Source organism: Thermobia domestica, chromosome 13, assembly GCF_964235325.1.
Source record: "Thermobia domestica chromosome 13, izTheDome1.hap1.1, whole genome shotgun sequence".
Classification (NCBI taxonomy): Eukaryota; Metazoa; Arthropoda; class Insecta; order Zygentoma; family Lepismatidae; genus Thermobia; species Thermobia domestica.
Window position 1 is genome coordinate 58,278,379 of NC_137466.1, and position 17,544 is coordinate 58,295,922.

Genomic DNA, 17,544 nt, shown 5'->3' on the forward strand with positions numbered 1-17,544 from the left:
TGTAGATTATGAATATAGGCTTGATCCTCCCTCTGTAGATTATGAATATAGGTCTGACCCTCCCGCTGTAGATTATGAACATAGGCTTGACCCTTCCTCTGTAGATTATAAATATAGGCCTGACCCTCCCTCTGTAGATTATGAATATAGGCTTGATCCTCCCTCTGTATATTATAAATATAGGTTTGACCTCCCTCTGTAGATTATGAATATATGCCTAATCCTCCCTCTGTAGATTTTGAACATAGGTTTAATCCTCCCTCTGTCGATTATGAATATAGGCTTGACCCTCCCTCTGTAGATTATGAATGTAGGCTTGACCCTCCCTCTGTAGATTATGAATATAGGCTTGACCCTCCCTCTGTAGATTATGAAAATAAGCTTGATCCTCCCTCTGTAGATTATGAATATAGGCTTGACACTCCCTCTAGATTATGAATATAGGCTTGACCCTCCCTCTGTAGATTATGAGTATAGGCTTGATCCTCCCTGTGTAGATTATGAATATAGGCTTGATCCTCCCTCTGTATATTATAAATATAGGCTTGACCCTCCCTCTGTAGATTATGAATATAGGCTTGATCCTCCCTCTGTAGATTATGAATATAGGCTTGATCCTCCCTCTGTAGATTATGAATATAGGCTTGACCCTTCCTCTGTAGATTATGAATATAGGCTTGATCCTCCTGTAGATTATGAATATAGGCTTGATCCTCCCTCTGTAGATTATGAATATAGGCTTGATTCTCCCTCTGTAGATTATGAATATAGGCTTGACCCTTCCTCTGTAGATTATGAATATAGGCTTGACCCTCCCTCTGTAGATTATGAGTATAGGCTCGATCTTCCCCTATAAGATCCAGCGTTACGGAGTAAGCTCATAAATTCAGTTTCAGACGGAATTGAAAAAAGTATTAGTTATATGCCCATAAAAAAAGAAATTGCAATCGTAGCAATACTGTTCATTCCTGTGTCATTTATTTATTTTGAGATGTGGAAGAAATCATGTTTTTAAGACGACCGTTGTTTTGTGTAAATGGAGATCAGAATAATGAACTGTCTTTGTGTTTCAACTTCTGCGCTGGTTATATCTTATACTACTAGACTTTTGTAAGAAGAAGTAATTTTAATATTTTGACTTACTTAAGATGAGTGAATACTGTTCTAGCTTCGGATTGGAGAGGTCTGGGTTCGAATTAACATGGTTGGTCGTCCTGGCAATTGTTTTTATTTAGTTGCACCCAAGCGAACACCCAGAAATTGTTGTTTGGAGGGGCCCAAGTTTTTTTTTGGGGGGGGGATCAAATACTACAAGCCACTACGTCTATGTAGTATTGAACAAGTATTATTTTGCACCCGAAAAGTCGATAAGTAATTGTAAAATACTTCCATCTGTATTTTCAAAAAAACAAAAAAACAAAAAAAAAAAAAACTAGATTGTTTTATAAGAGTACAAATGAAGTGTAAGATCAAATTTTCATACAGATCAATCATTTTCCTGTTAAACAACTATAGTTTTCTCGAGTAAGTGCCCAAATGTGTGTTTAGTTAGGAAATTTTTGGGGGTCTGGATCCAGTGCCCCCCGAGGGTGCGCCAATAGTTGCACCTTGCGAATGACACTTATACACTATTAAAAACACTTTCTTAAATGTGAGAAACCGTTTCTTACCTTGCACCGAGAGTACCTTTTCTCAGAAACAAGAGTTTGAAACTCTCATTGATGAGAAATTAAGAAAAGTAGATCAGGTTATATAAAGCGAAACGAGAAAATATACTGTATTGTTACTTTCCTTATGAATGAGAATTGCCAAATCTCATTTCTAAGAAAATATTATCTCGGTGCACAGTTAAGAAACGTTTTCTTAAATTTAAGAAAATCATTTTTAACAGTGTAAATACAGTAGTAAAATTTGTTATAAGTTGGTTTTCTGTGTAGTTTGGCTACATATCTGTGAATCCATGCAACAACAGCCATGCGGTATATATTTTGTAAATTGGCCACATATATCTAAATAAAAAAGTGGCTAGCGTAGGCAAATTCGCTGTATATGATTTTAGTTTGTGGCCAGCTGATTTTCAAAAGTTCACTTCCACCTTATATTGTTCAGTGTAAAATGGTGCTAACTAGAGATGGCACGAGTCAGTGAAAACTTGAGCCATGATCCACTGACCCACCATCCTCCGTGGTCCACGACTCTCTGACCCACTACGCACCGTGACCAACTCGTGAGATACTCAATTTTTTGCAAAATTTCGGACCTTTAGTCCGCCCTTAGGACATGTATTGTAATAAAAGCGATATAATAATATCCTAATTTGGATTAAGGCCTAACTATATAAAGTACAGGATAAAAAAAAAAAACGACCACAAATGCCATTAAAACTAATGGCGTTTTTGGTCGTTTATTTTTGTCCCATACTTTACCAAAAATCATTTCATTTGGTCGTGATAATCACGCACACATAGTTACTTTCAATTTTTTATATATAATAATTCATATATTACAAGTGATTCAAAAATATATTTTTCCAGTAGTCAGCTCATCAAAAAACACCTCGAAAGCCAAGTAGTAAGTCCTATTGCTATTATTACAATTACAAATATCAATATCCAGAAATGCCTGAAGTTCTTTCTCACTTAGATATACTTATCTCAGGAAAGTAAATAGAAACAAATGAAAAACGGAGAAAAAAATGGAGGCCTTGAAAGTAAAACGTGAGAAATTCACGAGTGTTCAAAAGATGCTGTCTACAATGCACTGAGCAGTGGGTCAGAGTGGATCACGTCCTGTTGACCCACGAGTCACTGACCCATTCCTTCTCTGGTGTTAACGATTACGTAGGTATATATGAAACTTCAGTAAATAGAAAGAAAATAAGAAGATGCACATTGTTTTTTTTTTTTTTAAAAAAAAAAAACCTAGCCATCCACCTCTCTTTGAAAACTCCCTATTCTTTAACCCACAATTGGAATTATATCAAACAAATGTTAAATCCCTGTGGTCAACTGAAATTTTTATTTAGACTCAAATTGGAATTTCCTACGTTCGAATGTCAGAAAATGGTTCTTTTAAAGCAAGACGAGTGGTTAAGATTTGTTGAACAATACTGTACATAAAATAGATTTAATTTAGAAAACTGAAAGAAAGCTGATTTACATAGGTGTTGTTGAATCAGCTGTGCCAGTCAATGAGATACCAATAATTTGTCAGTCAATGAAAAAAGAAAATATTCTTTATATTTTAAAAAAATGTTATTTATTAATTGAAATTACATTTGTCTCAAATAGTACGACACTGATTCTCTAAAATGTATTTTCTCTTTCTTTCAGGTTGAATTGTTGAATTCATGTGACGACACTAGTAAGTAGTTCTTTCATATATATATATATTTTTAAATCTATTATTTATTTGCATCTTAGTCCACCTTAAAAAAAAAAAAAAGAAGTCTTGTAATATTTTAGTTTAATGTTTCACTATTATGTCATTCAGGCTGAGAGAGACGACGATCAAGGCAAGTGATTCATTATGAAAGAATTGGTGGAATGAGAACCTAGGATGAAACAGGAGAACCATAAGAAAACCCACGGATACGGTGTTGTCCACGGTTAACTTACTTGGCTGGGAGTCGAACCATGACCCCCACGCACTAGAGGTACGCCCTCTATGACTGAGCCGCCTTCCCCTTTTCAACATTGAAACAAAAATTAGTACAAGAGATTGGCTTCATCGCTAATTCTAAGCAGAACCACACGAGTTAATTGGCTATTTGGTAGCAGGATATTTTGATTTTCCAATAATATTAGGGCCTATATTAAATAGTAAAGTTTTTTCATTAACAGCATACGTTTTAACCTCACATATGGTTTGCAGCACTAAAATTAGATTGATGTTATGTTATTATTATTATTATTATTATTATTATTATTATTATTATTATTATTATTATTATTATTATTATTATTATTATTATTTTTAGTTTAGCATTCCATTCAGCAGCAAGGCAATTATGAGACATGAACCTAAAGCTTAACGTAGATCCAAACCACATGAGCTCTTGTCGGGGATCGAACCCAGGTCTCCCACGCCAAAGGATCGTACGCTAACCGCAAAAATTAGGTTGATATTGTATCTATTTGCAAGCATCTAAAACTTAATTTGCAACACTAAATATCCAGAATCTTGAAACATAAATGAAAATGAAAAATGAAAGGAGTATTTTTTTTTTCATTTATGAGTATTAAATGTATTTTACGAAAAAAAAATGAAGTACAAGATTAGATGGAGGGATTTGTATACGCATAGGTATTTGTATAAAGCTGGACCCCAATAACTCGATTTTTTTTACATTCGCTTGAACTCTCCATAACATTCAATGTAAAATAACCTCTGTAAGTCTAATGTTTAAAAATTACAACCTCGATAAGTCGAATTTTAAGGGTTTCCTAATCATAATTTAAAAACCTTGGTAACCCAAAGTTTCGTATCTGCAAACATCTACAAGTCGAAGTTTTACCTGTATAATTCGAATTTCTCTTGATATGATCTTGAGAACTCGAAGCTCTATGCTTTTACGTAATTCTCATTGTTGCTAGTTCTGTCATTGTTGTTAATGTGTAAGGTAATTGTGTTTTACTCATGTCTAAACATGAAAGTTCCCTCTCCGTCTAAAACAATACATGTACAATTTTACAAGATGTGTTATTTAATATAAGGAATTCTCACAACGCAGAGTTACAGAGGTTACACATAATTTCGTTTAGCGTTATAGGTAAAATTTAGCGGAATAGAAGTGGAAATAGAAAGCCAGCTCTCTAGCGTAGTTAGGGATGCGCACGAGACGAGCCGAGACAGGATTTTCCTGACAAAATTCGAGTCGAGACGCGACTCTTAAAGTAGTGAAATATACATTTTTGGAGTCGAGACACGCCTCTTCCAATAGTGAAATATACATTTTTCGAGTCGAGACATCAGTTTTACAGTAAATTTTCGAGACGAGACAGCCACAATCTTGTCTCGTGCGCATCCCTAAGCGTAGTATGGAGTATTTTACTGTATCAATTGTATTATACAAGGACTAGCAAATGCTGAAACGTGTTACTGCGGGAACTAGTTTGCAATCCTTCTTCTGTATATTTAGTATAGAATTAGTTTGAAGTCGAAGTCTCACAACGAAATTCGAATATTTCTTGCATGGGCACCTTAGTCACAAGGGTGCCGATTCTAAGGGGGGGCGAGGGGGCCCGGGCCCCCCAAACCTCATGTGGGCTCCCGCATAGTATTTATGAATATGCAATATTTGGCATAATTTGAATTCAATTTGTCTTAAAATCCTCATTATATGCCTTCTGTATCCGAATGCCCCCCCCCAAAGTTACAGAGAAATCGGCGCCCTTGTTTAGTCAGCCTCCCTTTTACCTGTTTTCTTTTATCTTGGGTCATAGATGAAAAGAAAAAGAAAACACTGGAGGACATGTTCCGTTATTTTAAATGAAAAGTTTTAAATACCAAATTTTATTTGTCTAAACCTAAGGTATTCCTAAAAATAGGCATCACAGCCACCCCCCCTCCCCCCGTTTTTCTTCCTTTCTAAATCTGGTATGGAAATGCGCTGAAACTTGTATTCAGTTAATTTAGATGGAAACTCCAGATACTAAATTTCTTGCCTCGACCCATAGGGAAATCCGAGATACGAACATCTTACAATAAATTCCAACCCTCCCTTTCTAGGTCGTTATCAGAAATACTAAAACCCGTGTTTAGTTATTTTAAGTGAATAGACCAAAGACCAAAATTCATCTCTCCTCCATGCGCGGTATCAATACATTCTTTTAACTCATTTTCTCTCTGTATTCCATTCCTGTACTCAAGTTACAGCAGAGCTTCTCCGTGGCTAAACGGTTAGCGCACACACCTTTGGCATGGGAGACCTGGGTTCGAATCCAGGCTAGAGCTCACGTGCTTCGGATTCCACGTTAATCAGAAGGTCCCGGTCTGATAGCCTCACTGCTGAAAAGGAAGTTAAATTCAAATTAACCAAACTCAAGTTATAGGTATATAATTGTAATTTATACATTATAATACATACATAAATACTACACACACTGAATTCCAAATTAAAATAGTTTCAAAAACAGATAATACAATATATGGACATCATACCATAATAATTATAACCCCATCACCTTCCACGTCGAATTAAAAAAAAAAAATAATCTCTTAGGTCAGAAATGATACGTGTTGTCAAAAATTCAATTTTATAATTTAAGTAATTTAGTGTAGCGTTGATCAGTCAGTCAGTCAATAAGGAAAAAACTTTTATATGCAGCGATTGCTTTTAAGATCGTTCAGTAACATTTCAGGGAATCAGTAACAAAAGCGTTACAATTACGTAGTTGCCAGAAACCAAGTGTAACACTAGACATACGGTTGATATGTTAATAAACAATTTACTGGACATAATTATTATTTTAATACGATTAATATTCTTTATCTTACCCTATAGTAATATCACAAACATATACTGTCAGATTATTTGTCAGTGACGCAATATAAATTTACTATATATAATTTAAACAGTGAAATACGGTATTAATTTCAGAACAAACTTACAAAAGCTGAATTTTGAACTGTCTGATTGTTAAATTAGAACGTCACATGGTGAACTAATAAACTAATACACACAGAAAGCGAGAAAGCCCTCCAAATATTAAGGGCGTAGAACTGTTATGAGTAGAGTACGGAGGAAAAGGCGAGACAAAAACTAATAATAATTCTGCGCTGAATATAAAACTCTTTGTCGCCGGGCTTTTCTCCTTTTTTTTTTTCTTTCTTTCTTTTGAGTCATTTATTCCGAATGAATGCAGAATGATTTCCAAGCATCCAAGCGTCGAGAGATTGAATCGATGTGTCGATATGGCAACGCAGCAATGTTGGAAATGAGGATGTAGACATCCCAGTGGGCGGGGGTTGAGAGTGGGTGATGTAAACATCTGCAGCTCCAGATACAAACATGAAGGCTGATGATGGGTGAGACAAACAGTGTTTCCAAATCAGTAAAACAAAGGGGGAGATTTAGAAGAAACATCATGTTCAACGTAGAAAGATCAAAAAAAGAAAGAGGAAGTGAAGTGGCCCTCACACTATATGTGAGAAGATTCACACCGTTTTCCAGTGTCCAGTTGCGTTGCCAAATGATGACTTATTTATGAGGATATGAACAATTGACTGCATTTGGTGTTCCGTTCAGGCAAAAGCAAAATGCAAATTTGATCAGTATTGTTTTCTCTTTTCCTGATTCAAACAGTGCTAGTGCTCATTACGAATAGTTTTTTTTTTTTTTTTTTTTTTTTTTTTTTTTTTGCAACAGTTTCTACACTTTTGACGTATCCTTCAACATCTCTATTAGATCGCTTCTTGCTTTTAAGATCAACGGCAGAATCACATCGAAGCTGCAATGAAAAAGAATTAAATCTTTGAGTTTTACGTGCCACGAATATGCCGGCTAGACTAAAGGAGACGGTGATGATGAGAAATGAATGAAATGGTGGAATGAAGAAAGTGCAAGGAAACGGGAGAACCCCGAGGAAACCCACGCATACGGTGTATGTCCACCATAAAGTTAACTTGGAGAGAGTTGGGATGGAAGCAGAGACCCCATGCACCAGAGGTGAACACGCTTTACCACTGAGCCACCGCAACCCTCGAAGCCGCAATGAGTCCGTATGTTGACTACTCATAGTATCACGAAAGTTTTCGGGCTGTTGGCGTGTGCCCGGCTTTTGGCTTTATACGCTTGAAACACATGGTTTCATACAATCTTCCTTTTGTTGTACTTGCAAGCGATGCTTTAGACCCTTCGCACAGCGTCATAGTATCACTGACCGTTCATTGGTTATTGACTTGATTTGACTAAAAACGCTTGCGTCAAGTTTGAATGGAACATTAAATGTAAAGTTTGCCTCCATGTAGCTACGTTACGTGAATGTAGCTTGCGGCATGCTTACACGTTTTCCAATCAAGCTAGATGCAAGTTTGGGGGACTCGCAATTCAAGGTTACGACAAGGAGTTTGCAAGTTGTCTCTACTACTAAGGATAGGGTTAACGCGTATAAGAGAGACTCCTACTATTCTAATGAATATCAACACAGAGTTATGCGCGAGCTCCTCTGTGGCTAAGCGGTTAGTGTACGCGCCTTTAGCATAGGAGTCCCGGGATCGATACCCGGCGGGAGCTCACGTGGTTCGGATTCCACGTTAATCAGTAGGTCCCCTCTCATATAGCCTCACTGCTGAAAAGGACGTTAAACTGAAAATCAACTCAACTCAACAGAGTTATGCGTATAATCATAAACGATCTAGATAAAATTAACCTATGATTCGTCTCAGAGAACCCCGTTTCTCGATTGCTGTAAGATATTGAAATTGTGACCAAAATGTGTACTTTAGAGAAAATAGCATGTCCAGGACTTTAAAAAAAAATCCCGAAGGTACTGATAGAATCCACGAACCGCTTCTCTTTGATTTAAAATAAATGTAAAGCAGGGATGGCCCTCTTTTCTAACAAAGTTTGTATATTTCATCTCCTAAAATTGATTCAATGATTGTGAATATTGTCTCACCCTACAAGATACATGGGTAAGAGTTGATACGTGCTTCCATTTATTGGAGATACTCGAAACTTTACACTCATCCGGTAGCGAATGTGGAGGCGAGCCTCAAAATTTAAGCAAGCAGAAGAAATTAACAGGCATTCTACACCAAAGGATCTCTCAACCTGGAGTGCTTAAGCTACTGACAAACTATATTCGTAGTTATAAATATTACAAGTATTGTAACAGAGAGATGTTAGATTAAACAATGCACAAAACCAAAGAAGAATTGAGTAAAAACTGTGATTCTATTAAGAGTCTTCTTCCCGATGAAATTAAAATACCGCTAATTTTACAGTAAATATGTGATATCTTCAAATAGATAAAAGATAATTGAAGTACGGAACAAGAGCGCCCTAGACAATATTATTTTGCGTGAGGTACCGTTATCACAAGTCACCTAGTGGCTTTTCCGTTTTCAGCTGTTTAGAAACGCGAAAATAAATGCCGATTTTCTAAATGGCTCGAAATCGAAAGTAGATAAATGAGTCGTGATAACGGTTTCTCATGTAAAATAATATTGTCTAGGGTGCCCTTGTTCCACATTTCGATTATCTTTTATCTATTGGAAGATATCACATAATTACTGTAAAATTAGCGTTATTTTAATTTCGCCAGGATGAAGACTCTAAAGAAGAAATCTGGTTAAAAAATATACATATATTGCTCGAAAATGGTATTCAGGACTTTTTCTGCAACCTAAACAAAATTTGCAGTTATTATTATTATTATTATTATTATTATTATTATTATTATTATTATTATTATTATTATTATTATTATTATTATTATTATTATTATTATTGAAGATTTGAGAATTTAGAGCTGTATTTAAAATCGAAACAAGGAATTATCCAATGAGTGACAATAAGAGGGGAGTGGGCGTGAAGTATGTAGAGTTGCATGAGTATGGCCGCCCACTGGGGTGAAGGGGGTAAGAAGTGCAATTGGCTCCTGGGCTTTCATACTATAGCCTAGAGCTTATATATTTATACTCGCAGATTGCCCGTGTTCACATGGAAAGAATACGTTTCATTTTGGACATAAAGGGCAATGGGGGCTGAATTTGGATTTAAATGGTATCGGAAGTGTTACCGTTGGTCTCTGCGACCCCGAAAAATATGTAATCGACACTGATATCAGCCATTTTCGATTTTTTTATGTATCTCCCCGTTCCCTCAAGTTCGGTGCTGAATTTGTATTTAAAGTGTTAGTGTTCATCTCTTCTTCTTGTTTATCTCAACAATAGGTTGATGGGCAACATGGAAATTTTAAAACTTTGCTCTCGCTTGGGAGAGCTGTTTTATACTTTGATAAGGCCTCTTCTTCGTAACTGCATCTAGATATTATATCCTTGGTCTTCCTTTTCCTGCTTTTCCTTCTGCCTTTCCCTCTATCAGCACGGTGATCCAATTGGAGTGCCGAATTAGATGGCCAAGCATGCTGTTTCTTCTTTATCCTATTCATGATCTGTTGTCTTTCATTAGCTTCTTTATTACGTCTTCATTCCTTTTCCTTTCGGTCCATGATACGCGCAGCATTTCGCCCCAAGACCACATTTCAAATGCTTTCAGCTTTTCTCAATGTCCACGTCTCTGATCCGTAAAGTGCCACGCTGCACACCAGTGTCTTAATACATCGGTTACGAACGTCCAGCGACACATTTTTTGATGTTAGTAGTCTTCTTTTCCTATTGAATGCTTGTTTAGCCTGCGCTATGCTGCAATTTACGTCTTTTTCACTTCTTCTATCCGAGGATATTAGACTTCCATCTAGCCATACGTTTGTCTCTTTCTGTCCTGCTCTTGTGCACTTTATCACTTTGGTTTTCTTCTTATTTATCTTCATTTTGCATGTTTTTAGACTAGAGAAACAGCATTTTTTTAAAAGCTAACTAACTAAATAAATAAATAAATAAATAAAGTGTTTGTACTACGTAAAAGTGGGATATGCCTTGAACGTCATTACATTTCATGATACCTAGAAGTATAAAAAAGGTTTCTCTTAGTTTAGTCCTCGATTTAACAAAATGCTGAAATTCAAAATCAAGCATCAATAAAGAAGTGGTAGTGAATACCTTCTTTTTCCTAATTAAAACCAGAAAATTCTGTACATCAAGTCTGTTATGGTTCTCTCTCGAATCCAACGATATGTAATCCTGTTTCACTCAAATGTATAATGAAAAGTAACATATTAGTTCCACTTCCTCCATTTTTTTAATATTCAAAGTATTGCGAAAGTAAAATAAAATAGTACTAAAGTTTTTCAGTATTCATAGTTATGTCGCACTTAGAAAATTTTACATAGCAAGATTCGTGCTTTTTAATGTTCCTCATTATTAAAAACTACTCAGAAGTTGAAGTGGACAAGAATATTCAATAATTTAACTGAGTAGAATATCAAAATGTTCGCAGAGAATGGTCAATATTTTGTATATATATATGTATGTATGTATACAGAGTGATTCTTTTAAAACTCACGGATTTCACTTGGATCTAGAATTTCTAACTGAAGTCCGCTTTTCATGCATGCGCTTTGTGGCAAATGATCAAGTAAGGATGGGAGATTTATGGGACTATGTTTACTGGTTTAAATTCATCCGGGATAATATCGGCCAAGCCTCAAGAAAAACAGCAAATATTCACCAGTGTACCTTGCAATTGGGATGAGGTTTCGGATTTTTGAAGCGGAATTGCAGAATACAAATTAAGTGTTAGTGGTAACACGCAAAAATCCCATGTTGAATAGATACAGCCGATTTCTTGCGACAAACAACGGAGAGATTTCTTGAGCGACCCAAGGAGTCGATAAATAACATTTTCCACAAAGAGCTGCCTACAGGGTTCGATGCTTTCCTGTCTCACTCAGAAGCGATCCTGTTTCTTCCAATTTATTCACTAGCGATCATAGGTATATTATGTTACTCTCTGGGGCAGAACGTGAGGCAAATTTGTTTCTAAATGAACTTCGCGAAGCAACAACAGATTCCATTTACCAAAATCTTTTAACGATAGACTCATGTTGCTCCACAGAGTACACTATTCTCACTGTGTCCGGATCATACTAAGACAGTAACACAGAATTGTACAGCGTAATTCCCAATACAACGGCCCAGTTTCCTATTTCTTATTCTTATTGACCTTGGCGAGGTTTCCATGTACGAAGAAAACTCAAATCTTCACATCGCACTGCACTTGATACCAATTGTAAGGCACACTGGCGAATATTTGCGGGTTTTCTTGAGGCGTGGCCGATATTACCCCGGATGAATTTACACCAGTAAACATGGTCCCATAAATCTCCCATCCTTCCTTAATCATTTGCCACAAACTGCATGAAAATCGACTTCTGTTAGAAATTCTAGATTCAAATGAAATCCGTGAGTTCTAAAAAAAAAAATCACCTTGTGTATATGCATGCTTTAAATTTCCATATAAGCCGCCCCGGTGAACCAATTAATGTTCCTCTTTAGTCGGATTGCGTGCGAGACGAGACGAGATTCGAGAGAAGGCGTAACTTTGTCAATAGAAATTGGCACATTTTTTTCCGAGAGGATAAGTCACTTTGATACAATTTTGAGACTAGACAGCATCAACTCTTTGTCTCGTGGACATCCTTACGTTTCAGAAATGAAATTATTAAGAAGTGTGGGACTAAAGTTCAAAATAAGATTTAATCCAGAATCCATACTAGTCTCCACTGGCCTAATACCGGAGTAGTACTTGGACCTGAATCTATCCAACGTGTGAGGTATTATAGACAATAGATAGCCGACAAACACCATTGTAATCGTAGCAGATGCTTCTTTTGAAGCTGTCACGTATTTTCATCTTTGTGTCAATTAAGGAAGTAACAAAGTGTCAATTTAATGTGACATATGGATGTTGCACAATACTTTAAATGTTGGAAGGCAGAGAGACACGTCAAATAAATTTTAGAAACATGAGAAACATCAAAGAAAAGCTTCTTGTAAGTGTCACGTAATGCCATCATTCTGTCAATTAAGGAAGTAAGAAAGTACGAGTTGAAAGTGAGATATGGGTGTTTGAAAATAGTGTAACAGCAGGACGTGAGAAAGTCATGTAACCTAAGAATGGCATGGGTAGGGAGAGAATTCTTTGATGTGTACTAAAGAAAGAAACATATACACAGGTGTACTGTAATTTTGGGTGGTCCAGTTTTTTGGAGGAGGAGGGCGAACTATGCTCTGGACATTGCTTGATTGGGGGCCTGTGATTTTTAATGCATGGAAAAGAAAGAAATAGGAGACACCTGCTTGTATGTGTGTGTTCCAGGTTTTTTTTTTGGAGGTGAAGGGGGTGTACTGAGCTCTGGACATGGGTTAATTGGGGGCACTGTAACATGCAACCTATGGAGAGGTACCGCTCATTATACTGAAGGAGAGAGAATGTAAGAAATACCTTGAAAATGTTACGTGTGACTTTGTGAGAGTTGTTACATTACCCCATATTGAGAGACGCGGCATAGAAATGCATAGGGAAAGTGTAGTGTCCTTTTGACCAAAGGACCAGTTTAAATTAACGTGGGAATAGTTAAAATTACTACAATAGAAAGCGAAACTTTTTTTGTGTGTGTGGATGAGAAATTGTCATGTTGGTTGCGACACACGTGCATGTGTAACTCTTTTTAGAAAAGAAAGAAAAAAAAAAGATCTTTTAAGTTGTTAGGATATAGAAAGTTATTTGAGAAAAACGTATGTGACATTTATTGTTGACGGATGGGACCCCCTGTAATTTTGAGTTGAACGTAACTTTTTTTAGAAAAGAAAAAAAAAAAGATTTTTCTGACTTAGACAGAAAAATGTTCCATTTAGCATGCCCTGTTAGAATGAAAAAAGAAAGAAAGAAAAAGCCATTTTTCTGGAAAAGATTCTTGTTAACTTTAAAGAATAGCTATTGTACTTGTTTTTGTGAAAAAACGAAAGGGCGAAAACAGACAGGTTGTGAGTAAGATTGTTATTATACCAGTGGTTTAACAGAGTGAGAAAAAAGAAAAAAAAGTATTGTTGAAGTTAGGGATACTATCATGAATGGATTTTTGTAGTTTTGAAAAGGAGTGTGAGAAACTTACGTGGAAAATAAGATAATATTTGCAATAGAAATTTAGATATTTCGGGGTTATGGATTTGTTTGAAGTTTTAATTTAGTTGAATTTTTATGTTATATAGTTGAAAAGATGCAGATGAGAAGAGACATGATTGATTTGATATTATATTATAGTTGAGAAAAAAAAAATAGAATAAAATATGGGAAAATATATATGCTGTGAGCTGAGGATTGGAACATAGATGTTTGATACATTAAAGATAAATATTTTATTAGTGTTGTGATAATTGGATTAAAATTGATAGGAAGATACATGAAAATTCGAAGGAACACAATATGAATTGAATGGATTTTGACTTGACTTGATGTTAGTTTTGCTTTGGTTTCAACAGCGACGCTACATGAGGCATGAAGTTAGTGAATAATTTGTGTATAATACTGATGCTTACAAACTTATATTTTTTGTAGTTGGAATATTGAAATTGAAATTTTTAAGATTACGTTGCATGGTTATTTGGATTAGGCTAAGGGAGACGATGAGATAGTGGGAGGAAATGGGAGAATTGCGAGAAATTGCAAGATGATAGTATTTAGATGCTTTTTTTATATTGACGTAGTAGCTAGGACGCGCACCTTTGATGCGTGTACGGCTAAGGTGAAGGAGACGATGATTATTTTTTGGTTCGTTTGTTTTTTACAAACTCTGAACAATCTAATGTGTTTGAACTAAATATGGGAGCTAAAATAAGCTCTTAAAAGTATATAGGAAGTGGGAGGAAACGGGAGAATCCCGAAAAAACCCACGAACACGGTGTTTGTTTACCATAAAGTTGAATTGATTGGGTCGGGGATTGAACCTTTGCTACGTTAGATGGGATAATGTATAACGTGAATTATAGATATATTAAAATATGTATGTGGTGTAAAGTGTGACTGAAGCTGAGACTTGAAGCACGAAAACTGAACGCCTTAGTATTGAAGAATTATGTTAACGTATGGTGCGATACTTACAGAGAGAGAGAGAGGGAAAAGAGCTGTTCCAGTGCTGAATAAGATAATAAAACTGAAAAAGGCAACCTTTGGTTTCGTTTTCGTTTTGCAGAACCTACAAAAGTGTATTGTATTTTTTTGGCTATTGTGAATTATGTAGACGCTACAAGCTGTATTTAAGGGAAAGAGTTTCTTTTATGTGTGAATTTATTGTTTGTAGAGAGATAGTTGCGTAAATTTTGTGTTGTATTGAAGGGAAGTTGTAGGGGGTAGTGTTTTAAAAGAATTTTGCTTTAAGACATACAGTAATTGGACGAAAGTGTTTGCAGGGGACGCTAAGATTTTAAAAAAAAAAAAAAAGAAAAGAAAAGAAAGCGTAAAATGTTTGGCGTTAGTTTGAATCTTTTATTTGTGAAAAAAATATAAATATGTTGTTTTGGAGAACACGCTTAGTTGTATTTTAGAACTTACTCTGTGCTAGTTCGTCTGTGTTTAATATTTGAGGAAAGGAGTTTTTAGTTGACCGGAAATATCTATATTTGGAAGGTAAGTTGAATTTTGTTTTTTATATTTATTCTATAAAGTAATAACGAAAGAACTTAACTTTTATAGATAATTGAAGTGAGAATATAATATTATTTTTATTTATTGACTTTTAAGAAAAATAAAATGAGAAATATTGAAAAGCTGATGGTGGAATTAATTTTTAAATTTATATAATAGCATAGAACTTAATTCTAAACCACCCAAGTAATTTTTATTAAAGTTTATATATATATATATATATATATATATATATATATATATATATATATATATATATAGAGAGAGAGAGAGAGAGAGAGAGAGAGAATGATATTGTGTGCTTGTGAAGGATGTGTTGAATTTATACTAATTATTTTTTCTTATTTTTGTTTTAGATTTTTTCCTGGATCGATTTTTTTTTTTTTATCAGCGTTTTGAAAGAAATTTGGAGATTTGAGGTAAGAAATAAATTATTTTATTTATTTTTAAACTTAAGAGAGGAAAACTGTGGAGCTTATTATGTTTAATTGACTTTTTGGAAAAGATTAGTTTTAGTTGCGAACATTTTGAGTATAGTATGTGTAGCCTAGTTTTATTGAGAGGAAAGCAGGAAACGCTGGAAAGATAAAAGCTTATAAATAACATAGAAAATGCAATATTTGAGTTTATCGTGCCACGATTATGTCCTTTAGGTTAAAACTGATGTGTGATTAAGGCAAGTGAATGATGCTGGAAGAATTGGTGGAATGAGAAAGTAGGAGCAAAAGGAAGTACCCCGAGTAAACTCACGAACACGATGTTGTCCACTAAAAAGTTACATGTCTAGGGATTAAATAAAAGACCTTACGCATGAGAGATACCTTTGAAACATATATAGAGGAAACGATGAAAAGATAGAAAATGAAATTTTTAAGTTTAACGTCCCACGGTTATACCAGTTATGCTAAGACTGACGCGTGATTAAGGCAAATAAATAATAACTCAATAATTGTTGGAATAAGATAGTGAGAGAAAAACGTGAAAACCCAATAAGAGAATGATGTTTAACACAAAGTTAATTTGCGGGGGAATTGAAGGAGGGATTGCACGCACCAGAGGTGTACATTATAACATTGAGGTACCGTTGGAACATATGGAGAAAAAAGCACAAGATGGTGCAAAAATAAAAGTTTATTATTGATATAGAAAATAAAATTTTTAAGTTTGACGTTTTACCCTTATGCAGGTTAGGGTAAAGGGTAATAATGAGAGATGGATGAAATGGGGGAATGAGAGTGTGGGATGAAAGGGAAAAATTGCGAGAAAATGCATGATGAGAGTACTTACATGGTTTTTTACAGTGACGTGGTAGCTAGGGCGCACACCGTTGCTGTGTATTTCTGTTAGGCTAAAGGAGACGGTGATGATGAGTGAAATGTTGGAATGAAGAAAAATGGGAGGAAGCGGGAGAACCCCGACAAAATGTAGGCATACGGTGTTTGCGCAGCATAAATTTGACTTGTTGCGGATTGGGATTGTATGAGAGATTTGAAGCACCGGAGGCGCGCGGTACCGCAAACTGGCTTTAATAAATATTGGAATTTATTATTAGAAAGAGGATATGAAATATAAACTTTTAGTTAATTCATGAATTGGAAAAACAAAAGCAATGTTATGTAAGATAATGTGCAATTGAAATTAGTTGAGTGAATGTGTTGAATTGAACTGAATTGTTTTACGTTTAATGCACCGCTAGCTTAATTGGAAAAGTGTAGTTTGCCATATATTTTTGCGTGTAGATAGAAGGTTACGTAAAAATGCCATGGATTTAAAACAGACTGTTATTAAGTACCAGTTTGGCAATGACAGTTTTTTAATATTGGAAACACACACCAACATTTATGACATGAAAATTGGTAATGTAGGTGCAAGTGTGTCATAATTATTTTGGAAAAGAGATAATTGAATTATATTTGTTAGTTAAAGAATTGGGCAAAACCATGCATGTGTAATATTAGTATAGATTTAACTAATAACGTACAGAGAAATGTTTTAATGCCTAAATTTAATTGAAATTAATACCCATATGGACTTTTTATTGGGAATATCACTATTTCACGGCGTGTGCTTGCGACTTAAATATTATTATTATTTTTGGAATATATATATGGCATTATACCTGTTGTATAGCTTTATGTAACTGGCCTTATGTCCGAAAGAATAAAAAATAAAAATACAGGAAACATAAAAGCATTGCGGGGCTAAAATATTTACTCAGACTGAAAGTAAATTTATGAATTATATTATATTAATATAAGTATGGAAAAATCAAA

The 17,544-nt window shown here is 35.1% G+C and overlaps 1 protein-coding gene across 4 annotated transcripts in view; it reads left to right on the forward strand.

The window, feature by feature from the left end:
- Nucleotides 1-17,544, forward strand: part of LOC145668156 (uncharacterized) — a 319,521-nt gene that overhangs the window by 265,405 nt on the left and 36,572 nt on the right. For 3 of the 4 annotated variants that reach the window (XR_014127979.1, XR_014127980.1, XR_014127978.1), the window contains 2 exons: nt 3,333-3,363; nt 15,628-15,690. Coding sequence is in view for 1 of the 4 variants with exons in the window: in XM_081735746.1 (XP_081591872.1) it covers nt 3,333-3,345 (13 nt within the window). In the remaining 3 variants the exon portion in view is untranslated. The remainder of the gene's footprint in view (nt 1-3,332; nt 3,364-15,627; nt 15,691-17,544) is intronic. The other variant, XM_081735746.1, reaches the window with a different exon arrangement.